Source organism: Bubalus kerabau, chromosome 1 (genome assembly GCF_029407905.1).
Source record: "Bubalus kerabau isolate K-KA32 ecotype Philippines breed swamp buffalo chromosome 1, PCC_UOA_SB_1v2, whole genome shotgun sequence".
In the NCBI taxonomy this organism is placed as follows: domain Eukaryota; kingdom Metazoa; phylum Chordata; class Mammalia; order Artiodactyla; family Bovidae; genus Bubalus; species Bubalus kerabau.
Window position 1 is genome coordinate 214,924,462 of NC_073624.1, and position 17,200 is coordinate 214,941,661.

General features: G+C 52.9%; 1 protein-coding gene across 11 annotated transcripts in view; it reads left to right on the forward strand.

Moving 5' to 3' along the window:
• The window catches only part of JADE2 (jade family PHD finger 2), a 51,402-nt gene that overhangs the window by 15,933 nt on the left and 18,269 nt on the right, over window positions 1-17,200 (forward strand). For 8 of the 11 annotated variants that reach the window (XR_008704476.1, XM_055553914.1, XM_055553895.1 and 5 more), the window contains 6 exons: window positions 7,780-7,937; window positions 12,106-12,266; window positions 12,956-13,167; window positions 14,391-14,558; window positions 16,005-16,121; window positions 16,770-16,832. Coding sequence is in view for 10 of the 11 variants with exons in the window: in XM_055553914.1 (XP_055409889.1) it covers window positions 7,780-7,937; window positions 12,106-12,266; window positions 12,956-13,167; window positions 14,391-14,558; window positions 16,005-16,121; window positions 16,770-16,832 (879 nt within the window). In the remaining variant the exon portion in view is untranslated. The remainder of the gene's footprint in view (window positions 1-7,779; window positions 7,938-12,105; window positions 12,267-12,955; window positions 13,168-14,390; window positions 14,559-16,004; window positions 16,122-16,769; window positions 16,833-17,200) is intronic. The other 3 variants (XM_055553940.1, XM_055553869.1, XM_055553932.1) reach the window with 2 other exon arrangements.

Below are 17,200 nucleotides of genomic sequence, written 5' to 3' on the forward strand. Positions count from 1 at the left end.
GGATTTGAGCATCAGGAGTATTGAGCATGACAGCAGCACTGGCCCATAGAGAAGCCACCAGTTATGGAAAGGGCAGGGAAGGGGTTTAGACGAGACTGGCAGGGCTGCCCCTGAGATGATATGTGCTTTGAGGGTGCAAATCAAGGGGTGCCCTGCACACCAGAGGGAGAGGCCGCAGGCTGGAGCAGAATGCGCTGACCAGGAGTCAGGACCCTGGACAGGGCCGAGGCCTTGAGGCCCAGCTTCTCATTCTGGCCCTTAACCAGTGGGTGGCTTCCCTCAGCCTGATTGAGAGGGGACTGCAGGCCTTAGTACTCGGGGCTGAAAGAACAGGCCCTGGGATTCCCGGGAGGCTGGTTTAGGATTTTTGGTGGCAGTATACTTGGTCTGAAGTTAGCCCCGGGATCCGTTTGGCAGTGGAGGGAAAAGGTGGGGCTGACCCCAGGAACACAGGCTGCTGCCTTCCTCTGCTCTGCCTTCCAGTGGGATCCCAACAAAGCTGACCTCTGTACCTTGGTGCTTCAGTTGGCCAGGCCCGTCCTGAAGGAGAGGATGGGATTATCCTAGCCCGGGAGAGCTGGTACTATAAACCGCGCTGAGGCCTTGGGTTTCTGGCATGGCCTGTCTCACTAAATAGCATGAACGTAACTTTGTGGGTCATACCTCTGAGAGCCTAATGGACATCACAGACCAGGGATTATTTTATAAAATACCAATATCAGACCCCTATCCCATACCATTCTCAAGAATTCTGACTTGAATGCTTTGGAGTAGGGCCCCAGGCACCTGTACTTCTTCAGAGCCCTCCTGCTGGAAGCCAGGGTTAAGAACTACCACCATAGACCTTTTTTCCTGATTTGCTAAGATGGGAGTTTCCGGCTTGGTCCTCGCTGAAAGTTGAGGGAAGAAGGGAAGGCCTTCCAGCCTGGTTCAGTGACCTAAACAAATGCTGGCCATGTGGGTGTGGCATCACCTACAACTCCTCCTTTCTCCCACAGTGGCCATGGGACTGACAGGTTTCTGCTAAGCCCTCGGCCTGGCATGGGTGGGAAGGGCAGTTTGAGAAGATACCTGGAAGCCAGGTGATTGGGAGACTGGTTGGGAGACTGCTGTTTTGAAGCCATGTCTTCCTCAGGCCTGGGGCAGAGAGGCAGATGGAGGAGCAGGCTGAGAAGTGAGGATTTCCCCAGACGGGCTCTCTTGAGGTAGAAAGCTGTGTTTTCAGGAAGTCAGAGTCCCCAGAAGTCAGCCAACGGGCAGGGAGATAGGTCTTTAGGACCTTAATGATAGTGATTAAACTCAGCAAACACTCGAGAGCACTTCTGAGGCCCAGCCTAGTGCCAGGGACACCGAAAGCGCAGGCCCTGTCCCTGGGGAGCTTGTCTTCTGACCGTTAGCAGGATGCAGGTGCTGCACAGGAAAGTGTCCGTTATGAGAGATGGAGCCAGCTTGCCACTGAGGACCTGTGAGACTTTGGGCAAGTATAGTTTCTCTGTGCCTCAGGGTTGTAGAGTGCTGTCCTGCAGTGACTGTTGTGTAGGTGTGACTGTCCTGTCCTGAGGCCCGTGGAGCCTAGGGGTGGGGGAGAGCCCAGACGCGAGTGAAGGTGGAGCTGCCGTGCCTGGGTTGGAAGCCTGGATGGTCTCAGGATGGATGGGCAGGAGTTGGGCTCCTTTTTAGGCCCTGGTGACAAACTGTACATACCTCGAGATGAGAGAATGGGGGGCTTCTCTGTGGGTTCCACAGGGCCCTTCACCAGTGCTCAGCCTTTCATCCCTGCAACAGGGCCTGGGAGAAAGAGGTGACCCTGTGAACAGCCTCTGCCCGCAGTGGAGGTCTTCCAGATCCAGTGTCTGTGAAAGTTCCTATATAAGGATGGCCCTCCCTAGGAAAGGCAACAAGTGGAGGGTGAAAATGCTGCGTTTCTGCCGGACCCATTGCTTTTGAAGATGGGCCCCTTCCCCACTGGGTGAATGCAAGGGTGGCCAGATGGGTGTTGGGGTGCAAAGCCATGGGATAAATAAGGTGCTTTCCTGGAGGAGCAGAGGTATTATCCAAATGTTTGAAATGTCACAATATTGTATATTAAAACAGTGATGGCATATGTTATAGTGAAAGGCAGAGTGCTCCCAAACTTGAGAGTAAAATAGATTCCCCAGAAAAAGGTTTTTTTTTTTTTGCTTGACCCTGTGGTTTTGAGCCATATTTCTAGCCAACAGCTCTTCTTGCTACCCTGGGAGGCAGGCGGACGGTGAGGGGAGCCCTTCCACTGGGCCTCCCACTGCTCTGGTGTAGGGGGCAGAATCCACTTCTCATACAGTCGGAAACACTGCTGCTCCCGCCAGCTGGAAAGGCCTCCCGGCCTCTGGGACTTGTCTTGCAAAAGAAATGTGTGTAATAAATTCTCTTTAAGAGCAGGAAGTGCTGTTATCCTTGTGAAAGAGAAAGAGATGTTGAGTGTGTGTGTGTGTGTGTAAGTGTCTGACCAAATTAGCCTAGTGGTAGCTTGAATAGTACTGGGAAGCTATTTCCAGAGCCCTTCTCTGGTGTTTTATGCTTAATTTTAAGTATCTAAGTATGCTCTTGGCTGAGATACTCTTTATCAATTTCCAGCCCAAGAAAGAGATTTTTTTTTTTAAGAGAAGAAATAGCAGACTGGTTTGCAGGCAGGATTGCAGTGGTTAAAGCACAGGGCAGACCTCAGACAAGTGGTTTAACCTCTCTCAGTCTTGGTCCCCACATCTGTAAAGTGGAAGGAATATGAAATAGGTGAGATTGTATATATAAAGCATTTAGCATAGCACCTAGCATACTGCTGCTGCTGCTGCTAAGTCGCTTCAGTTGTGTCCGACTCTGTGCGATCCCATAGACGGCAGCCCACCAGGCTCCCCCATCCCTGGGATTCTCCAGGCAAGCATACTGGAGTGGGTTGCCATTTCCTTCTCCAATGCATGAAAGTGAAAAGTGAAAGTGAAGTCGCTCAGTTATGTCCGACTCTTAGTGACCCCATGGACTGCAGCCTTCCAGGCTCTTCCATCCATGGGATTTTCCAGGCAAGAGCACTGGAGTGGGTGCCATTGCCTTCTCCGACCTAGCATGCTACAGCAGGGCAGTTACTTTTCACTGCTAGCTGTCCTTTCTAATGAGATGAGGTGCTCAGAATAACACAGAAATTTCAAATGAGGCATTTGGTAGTGACTTTACATGGCTCTTCCAAGACAGACTGTCAGACATCCTTTGGAAGATTAGAGAGAGGGGCCACTCCTAGCTTTGCACGGGGCCTTCTGATGTGGATAGAAGGCAAGGAGAGGCTGTCCTGGCCAAAGCCATTTTCACTGGCTTTGGGACAACAACCAAAACTGGTTCCTGAGTTCTGCCTGGAAGAATCCTTTGGGCCAGCCCTCTGCCTTCACTCTCCCTACTAGGCAAGAGAGGAAGTTTCAGAGTTTAGTCATACAGGATTTAGGCAAATCCTGGGGTTCATTCATTCATTCATTCACTCACTAGTTTCCCAAACATTTCTTAAGTACCTGCTGTGTGCCAGGCACTGTGCCACAAATAGGCACAGTGATAAGCAGGACACATAGTCTCTGCCTCTCTCAGCTTGATTATTAGAGGAGATGGATGTTAAACAAATAATTACACAGATAATTGTATTCTGTAATTATGATAAGTGCTGGAGCTTTTCCTTAAGTAACAGAACTTCCTCTTGGTGCCTCTTGGGCTGAAATACACTGTGATATATAATCCTTTACTCTCGAGAAAAGGAAGCAGAAACCAAGGTCCCAGGCTGAAATGTCCAAACACTATTCATAAATCTCATGATCATATACAGGAATGCTGAGGATAGAAGAGTTGAAAGTTGTCTGTTGTCATCGTCTTCATCTGCTTTTGGAGATCATGTCAGACTTTAGACATGGCATGCTTTCTGGCATAGCTCATTTTTGGTTCTCCTTGGGAAAATAGGCTCGGAAAGATAGATAGACTTTTCAGTGCTTGTGGTCTCAGTCTTGGAAAGAGGAACTAGAAGGCGAGCCCCATGCCGTTTCCCCATGTCTGGGCAGAGCAGGGTCTCCAGCTGTCTTCAGAGCTGCGTTGGCACCTCTTGCACTCACATTGGTTACCAGGTTAGAGTTTTAGACCTTTAAACATTCTTCATACTGTTTGAAGAAGCTACAATTAACGTCTCCCAAGCAGCTCAGCAGAACTTGGTTGCTAGGCTGCAGACCTTTAAAGACAATTTGTCAACTTCTGCCAAAAGAGAAAAATAGTAAACATTCACATTCTTAGAAAATTGCTTGTTTTCCAGCTTCCAACTTCCTTGCCATGGCAAGGCCTCCAGTTCATCACTGTCCGTTTTATTATTTATTTAGTTTTCGTGAATAATTCAGAGGCATTTTAGGAGATTGAGCCTTTTTTTGGAAGCCTAACCTTTGGCGATTCAAGACAGAAAGATGTTTGGGTTGCCCTGTTTGTGGACAGGTTTTGTATGAGTATTCAGGGGTTCCTTTGGAAGGGACAGAGCCCCCAGCTGTATCCTCGGGCAGCTACCCAGAAAGATGGTGGCAGATCCACGGGAGGCTCTTCAATCATTCAGCCTTAGTTAGCACCTAGCATGTGTCAGGCCCTGCGTGCACTGTTGCAGCCTGTAGCCTGGCCAGACCTCACTGAGCTTACCTTCTAGTGGGGAAGGCCTGGCAGGAAACCAAGGGATACCAGTAGAGGGGCTGTGGGAGTCCAGAGGAAGCCCAGAACCCAGCCTGACATCAGGGAAGCCTTCCTAGAGCAGCTGTGGGCTGGAGTAACACCCTAAGGGTGAAACAGACTGCCCCCACTTTGGCAGGGAGAAGTGTCCCAGTGGGGTCCTCCCCTGTGCCAAGTGTGAGATGTGCTCGGAAGGGAGACTGACTACTAACGCAGTCATGGCTTGTCCTGAGGGCAGTAAGAAGACAGTGGAAAGCCACTGGAGAACTTGGAACTTGCAGAGGTCACCATCTGATTTGCATATTCCAGCCTTTGGGGAAACCCCTTGATTTGGCTTTGGGTTAATTCAAAGGCACTGGCAGTGAGCCGGTGGCCAAGAGGGGTGAGGTTGCAGAGGAGTGCTGGATGGCTCCAGAGTTGTATGTCTGGGATCCTTTGCCACTTCTAACATGTAGGACCTTGTGTAGGTTATTAAACTAACCTGAGTCCCAGGTTTCTCTAATGTAGAATAGGGATGATAACACCATCCACCTCACAGAGTTGGAATAGGGACTAACAATTAATTCAAGGACAGCCATTGGATCGGTGCTGGGCACACTGTGTTCTTTTAAGTGTTCACTGGTACCTGTAAGATAGTGCTGCCCTTCCTGTGCTTCCATCAGTCCTCTGCCCAAAGGGGCCGGTGGCATCCAGTCACGCCAGATGAAGCTTGCAACTCTCTTGGGACCAGACTCGTTTTTCTCTCCTGAATCTCCTTACCTGAGTTGAGCATGGGATCCTTTCCTGCTCTTGAGTTCTCAGCACCAAGCCTGTTCCTAGGACAGAGCCACCTCTCCCTTGCTGGTGTGGCTTGGCACTCTGTCTGCACCTACAGACCAGGGCTGCCTCTTGTGCCATTCGGTCCACGTACTTGGGTTGTTTCAGCTCTGGATGTATCCATGAGGTGTTTCTCCAGTTCGTGGGGGTTCAAAAAGCACTGCCAAGGAGCCAGCTGGGGTCATCAGACTTATCAGGTAACTCCCCAGAGGGGCCCTTTTATTCACTCATCCATTTAATCATTCTCTCAGTTACTATTTATTGAGCACCTAGTCTGTGCCAGTCCCCTTGCCAAGCCCTGAGAATGTTGCAGAGAACAGGACAGGTGTGGCAAGAGAGATGACAAGAAGCAAGGAACATGCATACACCAGTTAATTTTCAGGATTATATGTACTCAGAAGTGAGACAGGACCATGGGCTGGAAAGTGGCTCTGTTGGGTGGCTGGCCACCCTGAGTTGCAGTGATCAGGGTGATCCCACGAGGCAGCATTTGAACTATAGCTCAGGAAGAGGGAACAGCAAGAGATTTCAGACTCACCAGTGCCTTTTTGGAGGGGCACACAGTGACACTGGGCTCTGGAAGGGGCAAGATGACAGGCTTTCCCTGGAGGCTGGTTCCTCATGGCATTCAGAGTAACAAGGCATTAGATGTTGTACCACGCAGGGCTTGCCAGCGTTGGGAGAACTTTGAGACAGTCACCAGTCTGCTGTGGATCCAGTTTACCCCTGCCCGGTCCTGAATAGGGGGCCCCAGAGGGGAATAACCTTGCCCCAGCCAGCGGAGGTGGGAGGGTGCTGAAGGACAGCACAGAAGCACCCACTACCTGAGTTTATGTTCTTATATCAGTTGTCTTGCTACTTGCTAATAAGATATGCAAATTATCCGGGTTGTGAAATCTTTGCCACATTTCATCTTCTGTGTAATTAGCATTTAATCGTAATCTCATTTTAATTTTTTCACACTGACACCCTAATTAAATGTTAGGGTGTTAGTCTTAACAATTAAATTATATTGGCAAATAGAGTCTTCAAGAAACTTGACCTTTGCAAGCAAGGGCCCTCTCTGACTAGAAGCAGACGTTAATTAGATTTCTGCAAGACGCTGCCTTGATCCCCCTTGGCGCCCCCTTTCAGTTGTCTCCTAGATTGAAGTGAGACAGATGGCCAGCAGTTGGGGCCTCCTGCAGGCAGAGGTTACCACTGACTGGCCACCACCCCTGGAAAGCTGGTGGATGCTGAGTCTTCCAGGGAGGGACGTGGGCTTGGAGTTGGGTCTGAGACCTGGAGGACTCCCTGTAGTGGTTTCTCTTCTCTCTATGATATGAACTCTCCTTTAACTTGTGATGTTCACTGGGAAAGTTGGTACCAAAGCAAGTCACATAGTGTCTAGGGCTGCCACCAAGTCCTACAGCAGCCCTTTGTGGGGCCCAGGTGAGGCCAAGCAGCTGGGACAGATGAGGCACTGCCAGGACTCCTGGGGCTGGGCTTGGAGGTTGCTTTGGGGTTGTGGGGGCCACAGATAGGACGTTGGGAAAAGAAGTTTCCCCCTGAGTGAGCAAGTGCTCACAAGGAAACCAAAGCACGAGGGTGTGTCCACTCATGGTCTGGCCCCGAGGGCTTTGGAAGGGCTTGATGGAGAAGGAATTCCACGCGTTTCTCCTTCCCCATCATAGAGCATGGCCCAGTGGAGCGCCCACTGAACAGGGCGTATGGTGCTGTTGTTCCTGGGGACCGTGAGGCCCTGCCCCACAGCTGCTCTCTAGGCTCTCCCAGAGCTGGCCTCTCCCTCAGCCATTTGCCTGAGGCCCTGGCGTGTAGTTGCCTGGATTTTACACTTGTGACTGCGGTTACAACAACAAACATAATTTTGAGTCTTCAACAGAAATTCCCTAAACAGACACTTCATGGCAGTATTGCATTCACACAAGTCTTCCTGCCAGCTGATTTTTTTCCTCAGTGTTCTTGCCTCTCCCACATGTCTTTCCTTTTCCCTCTAAGGTCCACTCCTATCCATCACTCAGACCCTGTCCTTGAGCAGATCAGAGCATGTAAATTCAATTCAACATTTATTGGAGATTGGTGTGCAAAGTGCTCTGCTGGGTTCAGAGAAGATGGGTTATTGTAGTTACTGCTTTTGTGTCATATTCTCATTTTTGAGTGAGTGGGCTTTCAGCATTTGCCTTTTCCTGCCCTGGCCTGTGAAGCAGATCACCTGGAGACGATCTGAAACCATTCTCTCTCCACCTTGTCTGCCCACAGGTTTTCCGGACAGACTTGATCACAGCCATGAAGATCCCAGACTCATACCAGCTCAGCCCAGATGACTACTATATCTTGGCAGACCCATGGCGACAAGAATGGGAGAAAGGTGTGCAGGTGCCCGCCGGGGCAGAGGCCATTCCAGAGCCTGTGGTGAGGTGAGCCGGGCAGCCCAGGCCAGGGGGCCGTAGGAAGGGGAGGCTAGGACGGGTCAAGCGATTCCTTTCTAGTCTGTCTCTATTCTTAGTTTCTTTTGTTCTTAAAAAAACATTGCCGTGTTCCAGAAATACTGCAGTTTTACCTCTGAGGCCAAGGTTTTGAGCTTGGGCTCAGCTCTGGAGCCAGACAGCCTGGGTTCAAATTGCCTCTCAAGTTCAGTGGGACCTTGGGCAGGGAATGTAATCTCCCTGGGCATCAGTTTCCTCATCTATAAAATGGGAATGATAACAACAGCACCTGCCGTAGGCGGTGGTCGATGTAGAGAAATGATGCGTGGAAGGCCCTGGACACGGGACCTGGCCCACACGAACACGCAGTGAAAACTGGCCGACAGTAGCTTGATGTTGTTCCAAACTGGGTCCCGCCAGAAGATCTTCTTGGGGATATCTCCAGACCTCTAACTAGTCCTTAAAATAGGGACAAACCATGCTCTTGGCTTCTTAAAACCTTTTTGAGGAGTTCTTGGGAGCAAGAAATCCAGTGCCAGGCACACACCAGATATCCACAAAACGGTTGGTATGATCATATTCTGAGGAGGGCCCGCTGCCTCCTAGGATCAGGATTGGATCAGGGCTGAGTCCTCTCTGGGCTCGGGAGCCTTGTGGTCTTGTAGGTCAGAGAGACTCCTGTGCTCATGTAAGGAGGTGGCCTCGTGGCCATGGGCCTTGCTTCCAGTGACAGAATTCAGCCAAGTGCTTCTTCCTGCACCCTGGGAAACCCTCCAAGTCGTGTCTTGGGCTATAGGGGCTGCTGCCCTGGCCTCCCTTCCCCCCCCACACCAGCCTGCCTGGGCTGGGCAGATTTGTGTTAATTGACAGTCCATTCCCAGCCTTGGCAGCCCCGGGGCTCTCGCTTAGGTCCATTTTGCCAGGGCCTAGGGCAAAGATTTCAGCTGTCACCTCCCTTGACATTGGCACTGATGCTTCCTTGGCAGCCACACCTATGATGGGCTCACAGACACCCAGTGCCTGCCTGGTGCCAGGCCTGTGCTGGGCATGGGATTACAGAGGTGAAGCACACACTAAGCCTCACTTGGTGCCCAGTGAGGATTGGGTATTGGGCAGTGCTTATTGTCCTGGGCTCACAAGGGCTCTTATCTTTGGCCCTCTGAGAATCAGGGATGCCCCAGGCCTCTCTAGATCAGAGTATATGTGGAGTTTGGAGAAAGACTTTATTCTACATGTCCTCTGCCCAGGGCCAAAAACGTGGGTCAGTCTCCCAGCCAGCTTCATCCCATCCGCTCTACAGACCAAAGAACTGTAACTGACCTCTTTGAACCTGTTTCCTTCTCCATAAAATTGATCTAATAACAATATATGCCTGATAGTGTAGTGGTGAGGATAAGTTGAGAATTCACATGCCAAGGGCCCAGGGTAACAAGGCAGAGGGGTAGGCCACCAGCTGGGCGGAGAAGGGCGAGTCCTGATTAGGCTTAGCCCAGCGGTTTGTCCTCTGTCCTCCATGTCAATGTCAGGTGGTTCCGGAAACATCTGCTGGCCTGGGTAATTAATTGTAGATGCCGCCACACAAGTAACTTGGCTTCAGTTGGTGTCTTATCTGTTGACATCACGACGGAAGCATGTGTTCAGACAGCTCTGGCCCCACTAGGTACATTCCCCACATATACGTAGGGCTAGGCTGACAAGAGCCAGGCACTCCTGGCCAATCCCTGCTCTTTGGAGAGCATAAGACTGGAAGGGCAGGGATGCTCCCACAGAGATATCTCTGGGCCCCATCTCTCCCTTTCTCCTTGCAGCCTGGCACCTCCACCTGCCGGGCCACCTTTCCCTGCACAGCTCTCACCTGGAAGCCAACACAGCAGGCGCTGTGGTCAGAAGTGTTACAGGAGCTCTGTTCCTGAGAACTTGCTGTGCTGAGCCTTAAGTTCATCTTCTCATCTAATTATCATATCAGCTCTCTAAAAGTCACACTGCTGTCCCCATTTTATAGAGGAGGAAGTTGGGAAATTCAGGGGAATTCCCTGCATGACCGCCAGGGCCTTGTGGGCTGGGCCAGGAAGTCACAGGCCACAGGAACAGGCCCTGGGCTGCCTCTGTGTGGCCCAGAGAGAGCCTCGTGCCCCAGTCACCCTGGCTTGCTGACTCTGCCCTCCCCCACTGCCTCCCTAGTCCCCTCCATCCCTCTCTTCTTACCCAGTCCTCCCTGGCCCTTGAGCAGGTCTACCTGCCTCATGGTCCTAAACTTCTCTGGATAATGAGAACCTTTCACTGTCAGATCATGAACTGAAGGAGTGCCTGCACTGTTCTTCGGGGTGGCCAGAAGAGACAGCCCAGGGCAAAACCAGCCTCTGTTTTCTATCTGGTCTTCTGGAGTGAGAGCCTCCCATAACCCCACCCCCACCCGCCCCTGCCTCCTCCCCCAGATCCCAGCCCAGCCACCCATCTCCTCCCCGCTGACCTCGGTTCTTCTGGCTGCAGCCAAGACTGAGGCCTTGACTGGGGTGACGTCAAACCACCCTTGTTAGGAGAGCTTCCTCTATAGTCAGAGCCAGAGGAGGCCAGACAGGTGAAGATGAGCACCCCAGAAAGCACAGGAAATGCCTTTTCTGTTGATAGCCCTTTAACCCCAGCTTCCCAGAGAAAGGAATGTGATCTTGGCCCCAAGAGGTCTGGCCAGGTATATCCTGAGCACACAGTGTGGGTAGTTATGCCATCAGGTGGTGGGCTCTCAGGCTATCCCAAACCCCAGCTGAGCATATGCCGGGGACACAAACAAAGCAGAGTCATGGCAAAATTACAGTGTTTTTGAAAGAATGTGTTAATTTAAATAAGAGCCTCCCAAGGAAAGGCAGAACTTTGTAGGACTCAGAGTCCTGCAAAGCAAATACTATTGCTTCTAGTTGAAATGGTCTAGGGGTTGGGGGTGGGCATCACGTGATTATTGTTGCCTAGGACCTTCCTTAATCTGGGCATCTTGTGTGGCAGAAGGTGACTGTAAGCCCCCTCCCTTGTATCCTTGCCTCCCTCAGTCTCCTCTGGGCCTCCCTCCTGCCTGGAGGCCATTCTGCACCCCCGCCCTTCATCCTACCTGCCCCCTTGCCAACACCTGGGGCTCTTCCTGAAGCACCAGTGCCCTCCCCATAGCTGTGCCATGTCTCTGCCTTCCCCTCCCCAGTCTGCGCTGAGTCACAGCCCCTGGCAGCCCTGCCTTCGACCCCAAGAGGCCTCTCAGGCAAGTAAGGGGCCTCGCAGCCCTGGCAGGGCCGGCCAGATGGAGGCCAGGCTCCACAGAAATAACCATGGCAACTGGTAGGGGGTGGGAAGAGCTGGCATTCTGAACTGGCACTAGGAACTGAGGGGCAGCACACAGCTGAGCCAAGAGAGGAAGCTGTGCCCTCCCAAGGCAGAAAACCCTCATATTCCATTTCAGAAGGAGCAAAGTGATATCCAGAGGTCTTAAAATACATGCTCACTCGAGTATAGCACTTACTACATGCCACACACAGTTCTAAGAGCTCCACACGTGTTCATCCATTTAATCCTCATGCCCACTGTGGAAGCTAGGTGCTGTTATCATCGGTCCATTTTCTGGGGCGCAGAGGAGCTAAGTGGCTTACCCAGAGTCATACATTAAGTGGCGGAGCTGGGCTTGGAGACCTTGCCCTGTAGCCAGGACCCTTGCAAGCTGCCTCCAAGGCAGAGCCATGGCCTGAGAGAGGGCTGACTTGAAGTGTGACTCTGGGACTATAGCAGGTGCATCCTCTTCACCCCAGAGGAGCCCTGGCCTCAGGTCCCCTGAGACTACTGGTGGAGGAGGGGCTGGGGCTTCTGGGGGCCTTTCCCCAGCTTTGAAAGGGCATGCGGAAGGACCTGGGGGCCAGCCGGCTCTATCCAACTTGTGCCAAAGTGACTGGCTCTGGGCATTGCCCAGGATGGCAAAGGGAATGGCCTCCTACAGCCTCTGCAGGGTGGGCAGATGGGAGGAGGGACTGGAAGGAGGTAGGCTCTGCTTGGCATCAAAGTCTCACACCTCACTCTCCTGCTAGCCTCTCATCCAGGCTGGCCAACTCCCTGGGGGTGGCCCTCAGATCAGCAAGAGTAGCAGGCTGAGGGCACCCTCCCCTCATATCTTCTCTTGAATTCCTAGGATTCTTCCGCCGTTGGAAGGCCCCCCTACCCAGGTTTCCCCTAGTGGCTCTGAACTTGGTGAGGGCTCCCAGCCTGATTGGCCAGGGGGCAGCCGCTATGACTTGGACGAGATTGATGCCTACTGGCTGGAACTCATCAACTCGGAGCTCAAGGAGATGGGTAGGTGACCTGCCAGGTGAGAATGGGATAGGGGCAGGCCACACAGGGTTTTCTTCCAAACCATCCTCACTCTCAGAACGGCAGTGGCCATTGCTGGGCTTTGGCACTGCACAGATCTGGGGGAAAGTCCCTGCTATGTTACTGATGACTGGTTCAGTTTCTGTAGTTGTCAGATGGAGGCAGTAATAGCATGTCTTTTACAGGGTTTGGGGGAGTATTATATGACTGAGCGTGCACCCACACACTTAGTAAGTCTGACCGTTACATGAAGAGTGAGTGAGCACCTAGAAGTCCAGTGTGACACATGGGGCTGCGGTCAGCTGGTATGGGCCTTCTGGCTGAAGGCCCACCATGTCCCAGGAAAGGCCAGCTCTGCTGGATTCAGCCACCTTCTCAGGTGCCCCCCATACACACAGCTCAGGCAGTGGGTTCCCCATGGTGGCGGCTGCATTCCAGACACAGACACCCCCATAGCATCTGTGTGTACACAAGCGTGTGTGTGTGGTTATAAGCAGGGTCTGAAGTCATAGCACCATACCAGGCCTCCGGGCCTTTGCATGGTCCAACCCAGTCGGTTTTCAGACGATGGAACTGGGGGCCGGAGACAGTAAACTCAGTGTGCAGGTAGAAATGCTCCTTACACTGCCCCGAGAGGCTGGGCTCTGACCCCCGCCCTGCCGTCCTCACAGAGAAGCCGGAGCTGGACGAACTGACGCTCGAGCGCGTGCTGGAGGAGCTGGAGACGCTGTGCCACCAGAACATGGCGCGGGCCATCGAGACGCAGGAGGGGCTAGGCATCGAGTACGACGAGGATGTCGTCTGTGACGTGTGCCGCTCTCCCGAGGGCGAAGATGGCAACGAGATGGTCTTCTGCGACAAATGCAACGTCTGCGTGCACCAGGTGGGCAGCCCCCACGGCCACTGCCGTGTGATGCTGGCAGGCGCCTGCCTGACCGCTCATCCTGGCTGTGGGGGCGTAGCAGCGCTGTGGGCACAGGCCCCTAAGGAGGGCAAGTGGGGAGAAGGGAAGGGCGCGAGTGCCCATGGTGCCAGGGTTTAGCCCCCTCAGCCAGACTTGAGTAATGCCTATTGGATGGTCTTCCTGTCCTTTGCCGCCAGCCTCCCTCAGACTCTGCCCACGGACCGTCCTACCCTGTCCTCCTCTGCTCCTCAACTTACACAGTGTAGTGATGGAGAGCACAGCCTGGAGCCAGGCCACCTGGTTTCAAATCATGGCTCTGCCCTTTGCAAGCTGTGTGATCTGGGGTCGGTTTCTTGACCTCTCTGAGCTGCTGTTTCCTCAAGTATAAATAAAAGTAAGTCGTTTTGAGGATTAAGTTCCTTACTCTGAGTCATTTGGTTAGAACCGTACAGTAAGGGCTGTTCGTATTTGTTAACATTTTTAGTATTATGAGCCAGGTACGGCCTGACTAGGTTACCCTGTTGATCTTGAGCCCCAAGGCTGTAGGTCTGGGACATCTCTGGACCTAGTTCATGGAAGATGTAGAAAAACTGACTAGAACTCAGTGGACCCACTCTAGCCCTGACTTTGAGGCCTTCCCTCACCCACTTTTGCTGGAATAGTGCCCGGGGAGCTCAGAGGGGCTTCTGGGTGGCAGGTGGGTAGGTGGTACACCACTTTCCCCATTTACCCTGTTCACATTCCTTACACCCAGCAGCTCTTAGGTCCATAATCCCTAGGCATGACGAGAAGGATCCCTGACCACAGATCCCTGTGAAACAAGACAAAAGTTCTGGGCCTTGTCTGAGGGCAGCATACATACCCAAATTTGTATTCAGTTTAAGGGAGTTCATGGATGCCCCTGAAATCCATCCCGGATTAGAAACCTCTGCTGAAGTGACTGTCCTCCCAGCAGAGGGCAGAGCTGAGCCCTTTCACAGAGGACTGTGAAACGGTGAAATTTCAGTGCACAGTGCCTGCACACAGCTTCCTTGGAGCCTTTGCATTACAGACCCTCAGGAGGTCTTTGGTGGGGCTGAGTAGCAGTGTCACTCTGTAGCTCCCAGTATGGGCTGGGGCTAGGACTGTTTGCAGCTGAATGCACGTTGCAGACGCACCTTGGCCATTGCCTCTGACCTGTGTCCTCCCTGCTCTCTCCCCAGGCATGCTATGGGATCCTCAAGGTGCCCACGGGCAGCTGGCTGTGCCGGACATGTGCTCTGGGTGTCCAGCCGAAGTGCCTGCTCTGCCCGAAGCGAGGAGGAGCCTTGAAGCCCACTAGAAGTGGGACCAAGTGGGTGCACGTCAGCTGTGCCCTGTGGATTCCTGAGGTGGGCAGAGGTGGGGTTGGGGTGGCCCTGGGGCCCAGCCATGGGGAAGTGGGTCTGAACAGAGCTCAGAGCCCAGATGGCAGAGCACTGGGAAAAGAAGGTGATGGGCTACATGAAATGGTAGATCTCAGATGTCCAGCCTGGGAAGAATTCAGGCAGCAGCCCACAGGGAACTTTACCCTTGGACTTAGGCAGAACTCGGTGGTGGTTTACATGGGAAAATGGGATTTTGAGCCACTGGGGATCCAGATGGAAGGTGTGCGAGCTGGACAGAAGTCAAGCAGCTGATTCTAGGGGAGAGCAGGTTGTAGGTTTACCCAGATCTAGACAGTGGTCCCAAGCAAAGTCAAGCACTTGTTTAAAAGTGAGCCAAATGACCCAAAAGGAAATCAGATGGGGAGCTTGGTTAAAACTGGGTAGTAAGACTGTGGCTGGGATGGAGGGGAGGGGCCGTGCGTGACGAGCTGGGCCCACAGTGAGTTAGCAGAGGCCTTGGGCTCCCATCTTATTTGATGTGTGAAATGCTGACATTCGTTGACGTTTCAGCCCTTCCCCTGCTGTGTGCCCTGAGCCAGAATGAGGCCCCACTCCAATGCTGCCTGTGCCCAGAAGCAAGCCAGGTGGCCCAGTCAGCAGGTGGCCCCTCCCTTTCCTGGGCTTGCAGTCTGAAAGTCCTTGCTGGGTCCCACCTCGCAGGTTTCTGTGATCTTAGTGGTTATGTCAGCAGCAGTCACTTGCTCCCACATCAGCATCTTGAAGGTTGGGACGACCTCTGAGTATATCCTGACCGAGGCACAGCAGAGACACAGAGAAGCAACCAGGACCTACCTATGGGGTTCTTTGGTTCAGGATCTCTGGACAGGGACCCTTTTCCAATCCTCAGGCATGGGCGCTGCCTCTGGGGCTGAGGGGTGGGCTGTGCCCAGGAGATGGGAGTGGTTATAGGCCTGTCCCCCTGGGAGGGGCTGAACAAAGGCACATCCCCCTTGGCCAGGAAAGCCCTGGAAGTCCCTAGGAAGAGATTCTGCTGTGGGGACCTATAGATGCACCCAGAAACATAAGTAAAATGAGTACCAGTTCTAATAACTCTGAAGATGCTGTTAACAAAGGCCTGAGGTACAAAAGAGAAGGGGACCTTGCACACATACTCACCTGCACATGGAAGCATCTCTGTCTTGAGACCCACACGGTCACGGGCACTCATACACTCAGTCAGCTACACACACACTGATGTATGCGCTCCCAGTCACTGTTTAAGCATAGCCACCGGAGAGCACACACCAACGCTTGTTCAGTGGTCCACTTGGGACATGAGATAGGACTTGGGACTCTCCCACTGCCCTGTCTGCCCACCCTCTGGTTTCAGCAGACAGTCCTCTCTTTGGGTAAGCCCTGGAGGCCAGCTAAGGCTGAGAGGCCTGACGCAGCTCCCTGTGTCCTGCCCAGGTCAGCATCGGGTGCCCTGAGAAGATGGAGCCCATCACCAAGATCTCGCATATCCCAGCCAGCCGCTGGGCTCTGTCCTGCAGCCTCTGCAAGGAGTGCACGGGCACGTGCATCCAGGTACACGGCCCCCTCACTGCGCTGCTGCCTGGGAGCTCACTCAGGAGCCTGCCACAGCCACGCCACGGGGCGTGTTCGGGACAGCCTGTACAGCAGGCCACTGCCACCACCCTCCGCCTGCCCCACAGGGCTGCAGGCACAGCCACTGTTGGGCCTGCAATGGGGACCACAGTCAGCTCCCCGTCTTCAGACCTCCCTCCATCCATAGTATCACTGGGCATGGGGTAAAGGCCTGGGGAGCCAGGCTCGCCACCCCATTACAGTACCAGGGACTCTGGCTTTCCCAACAGCAAGTTTCTCTGGGCTTCATAAGGATGTTGACCTTCCATCCAGTATCAGCTGGACATGTGAGAGGAGTAGGAATTAAACTTTACTTTCAGCTAAGCTGACTGGCTCTCCCTACACAGGGCAGGGCTATGCTAGTTTGTTAACAGTAACCGCTCCCAAGTTCTAGGGTGCCTCAGTATGACCCAGAGGACTTGTTAAAACACAGTCTGCTGTTCCTACCCCCCAGAGGTTCTGAATCTATAGATCGGAGGTGGGGCTGAGAATTTGCCTATTTCTAGCAAGTTCTTGTGTGATACTGATGCTCCTGGTCTATAGGCTGGGAGGTGGAAGGGTCAGCCTTTCTTTCTCTCATGTCTCCAGGAACAGTGGTCACTGCAAATACTGGACGTGCCTCTACCGTTTGTAAGATTCGCAGAATGGCTTGTGAGTGCGGCATAAAGGGCCCCACTAATATTTCGGTGGGTTGTCGCTGAAACACTTGTCAGCTGCCCGCAGCCATCATCTCAGGCAACTAAGGCCGTGAGTTGGCCATACTTGCTTGGACAAGAGAGGAAGGAAGGGGCCCAACTCCAGCCCCGCTTCCCAGAGGACAAAGGAGGGGCACAACTCCCCATCTTAGAGACCGCTGCAGGAGTAGAGGAGGCAGAGACCCATCAACAGCCTCTCTCTCTTGATGTCTCAGATTCCAAAGTCATTTGTCCACACGGAAATGCAGCTCATCCCCAGAGAGGCTGTCAGTCACCTAACTTGATTTCCCTAGGGGTTATGATGCTGTACCCCATTTCCTTTTC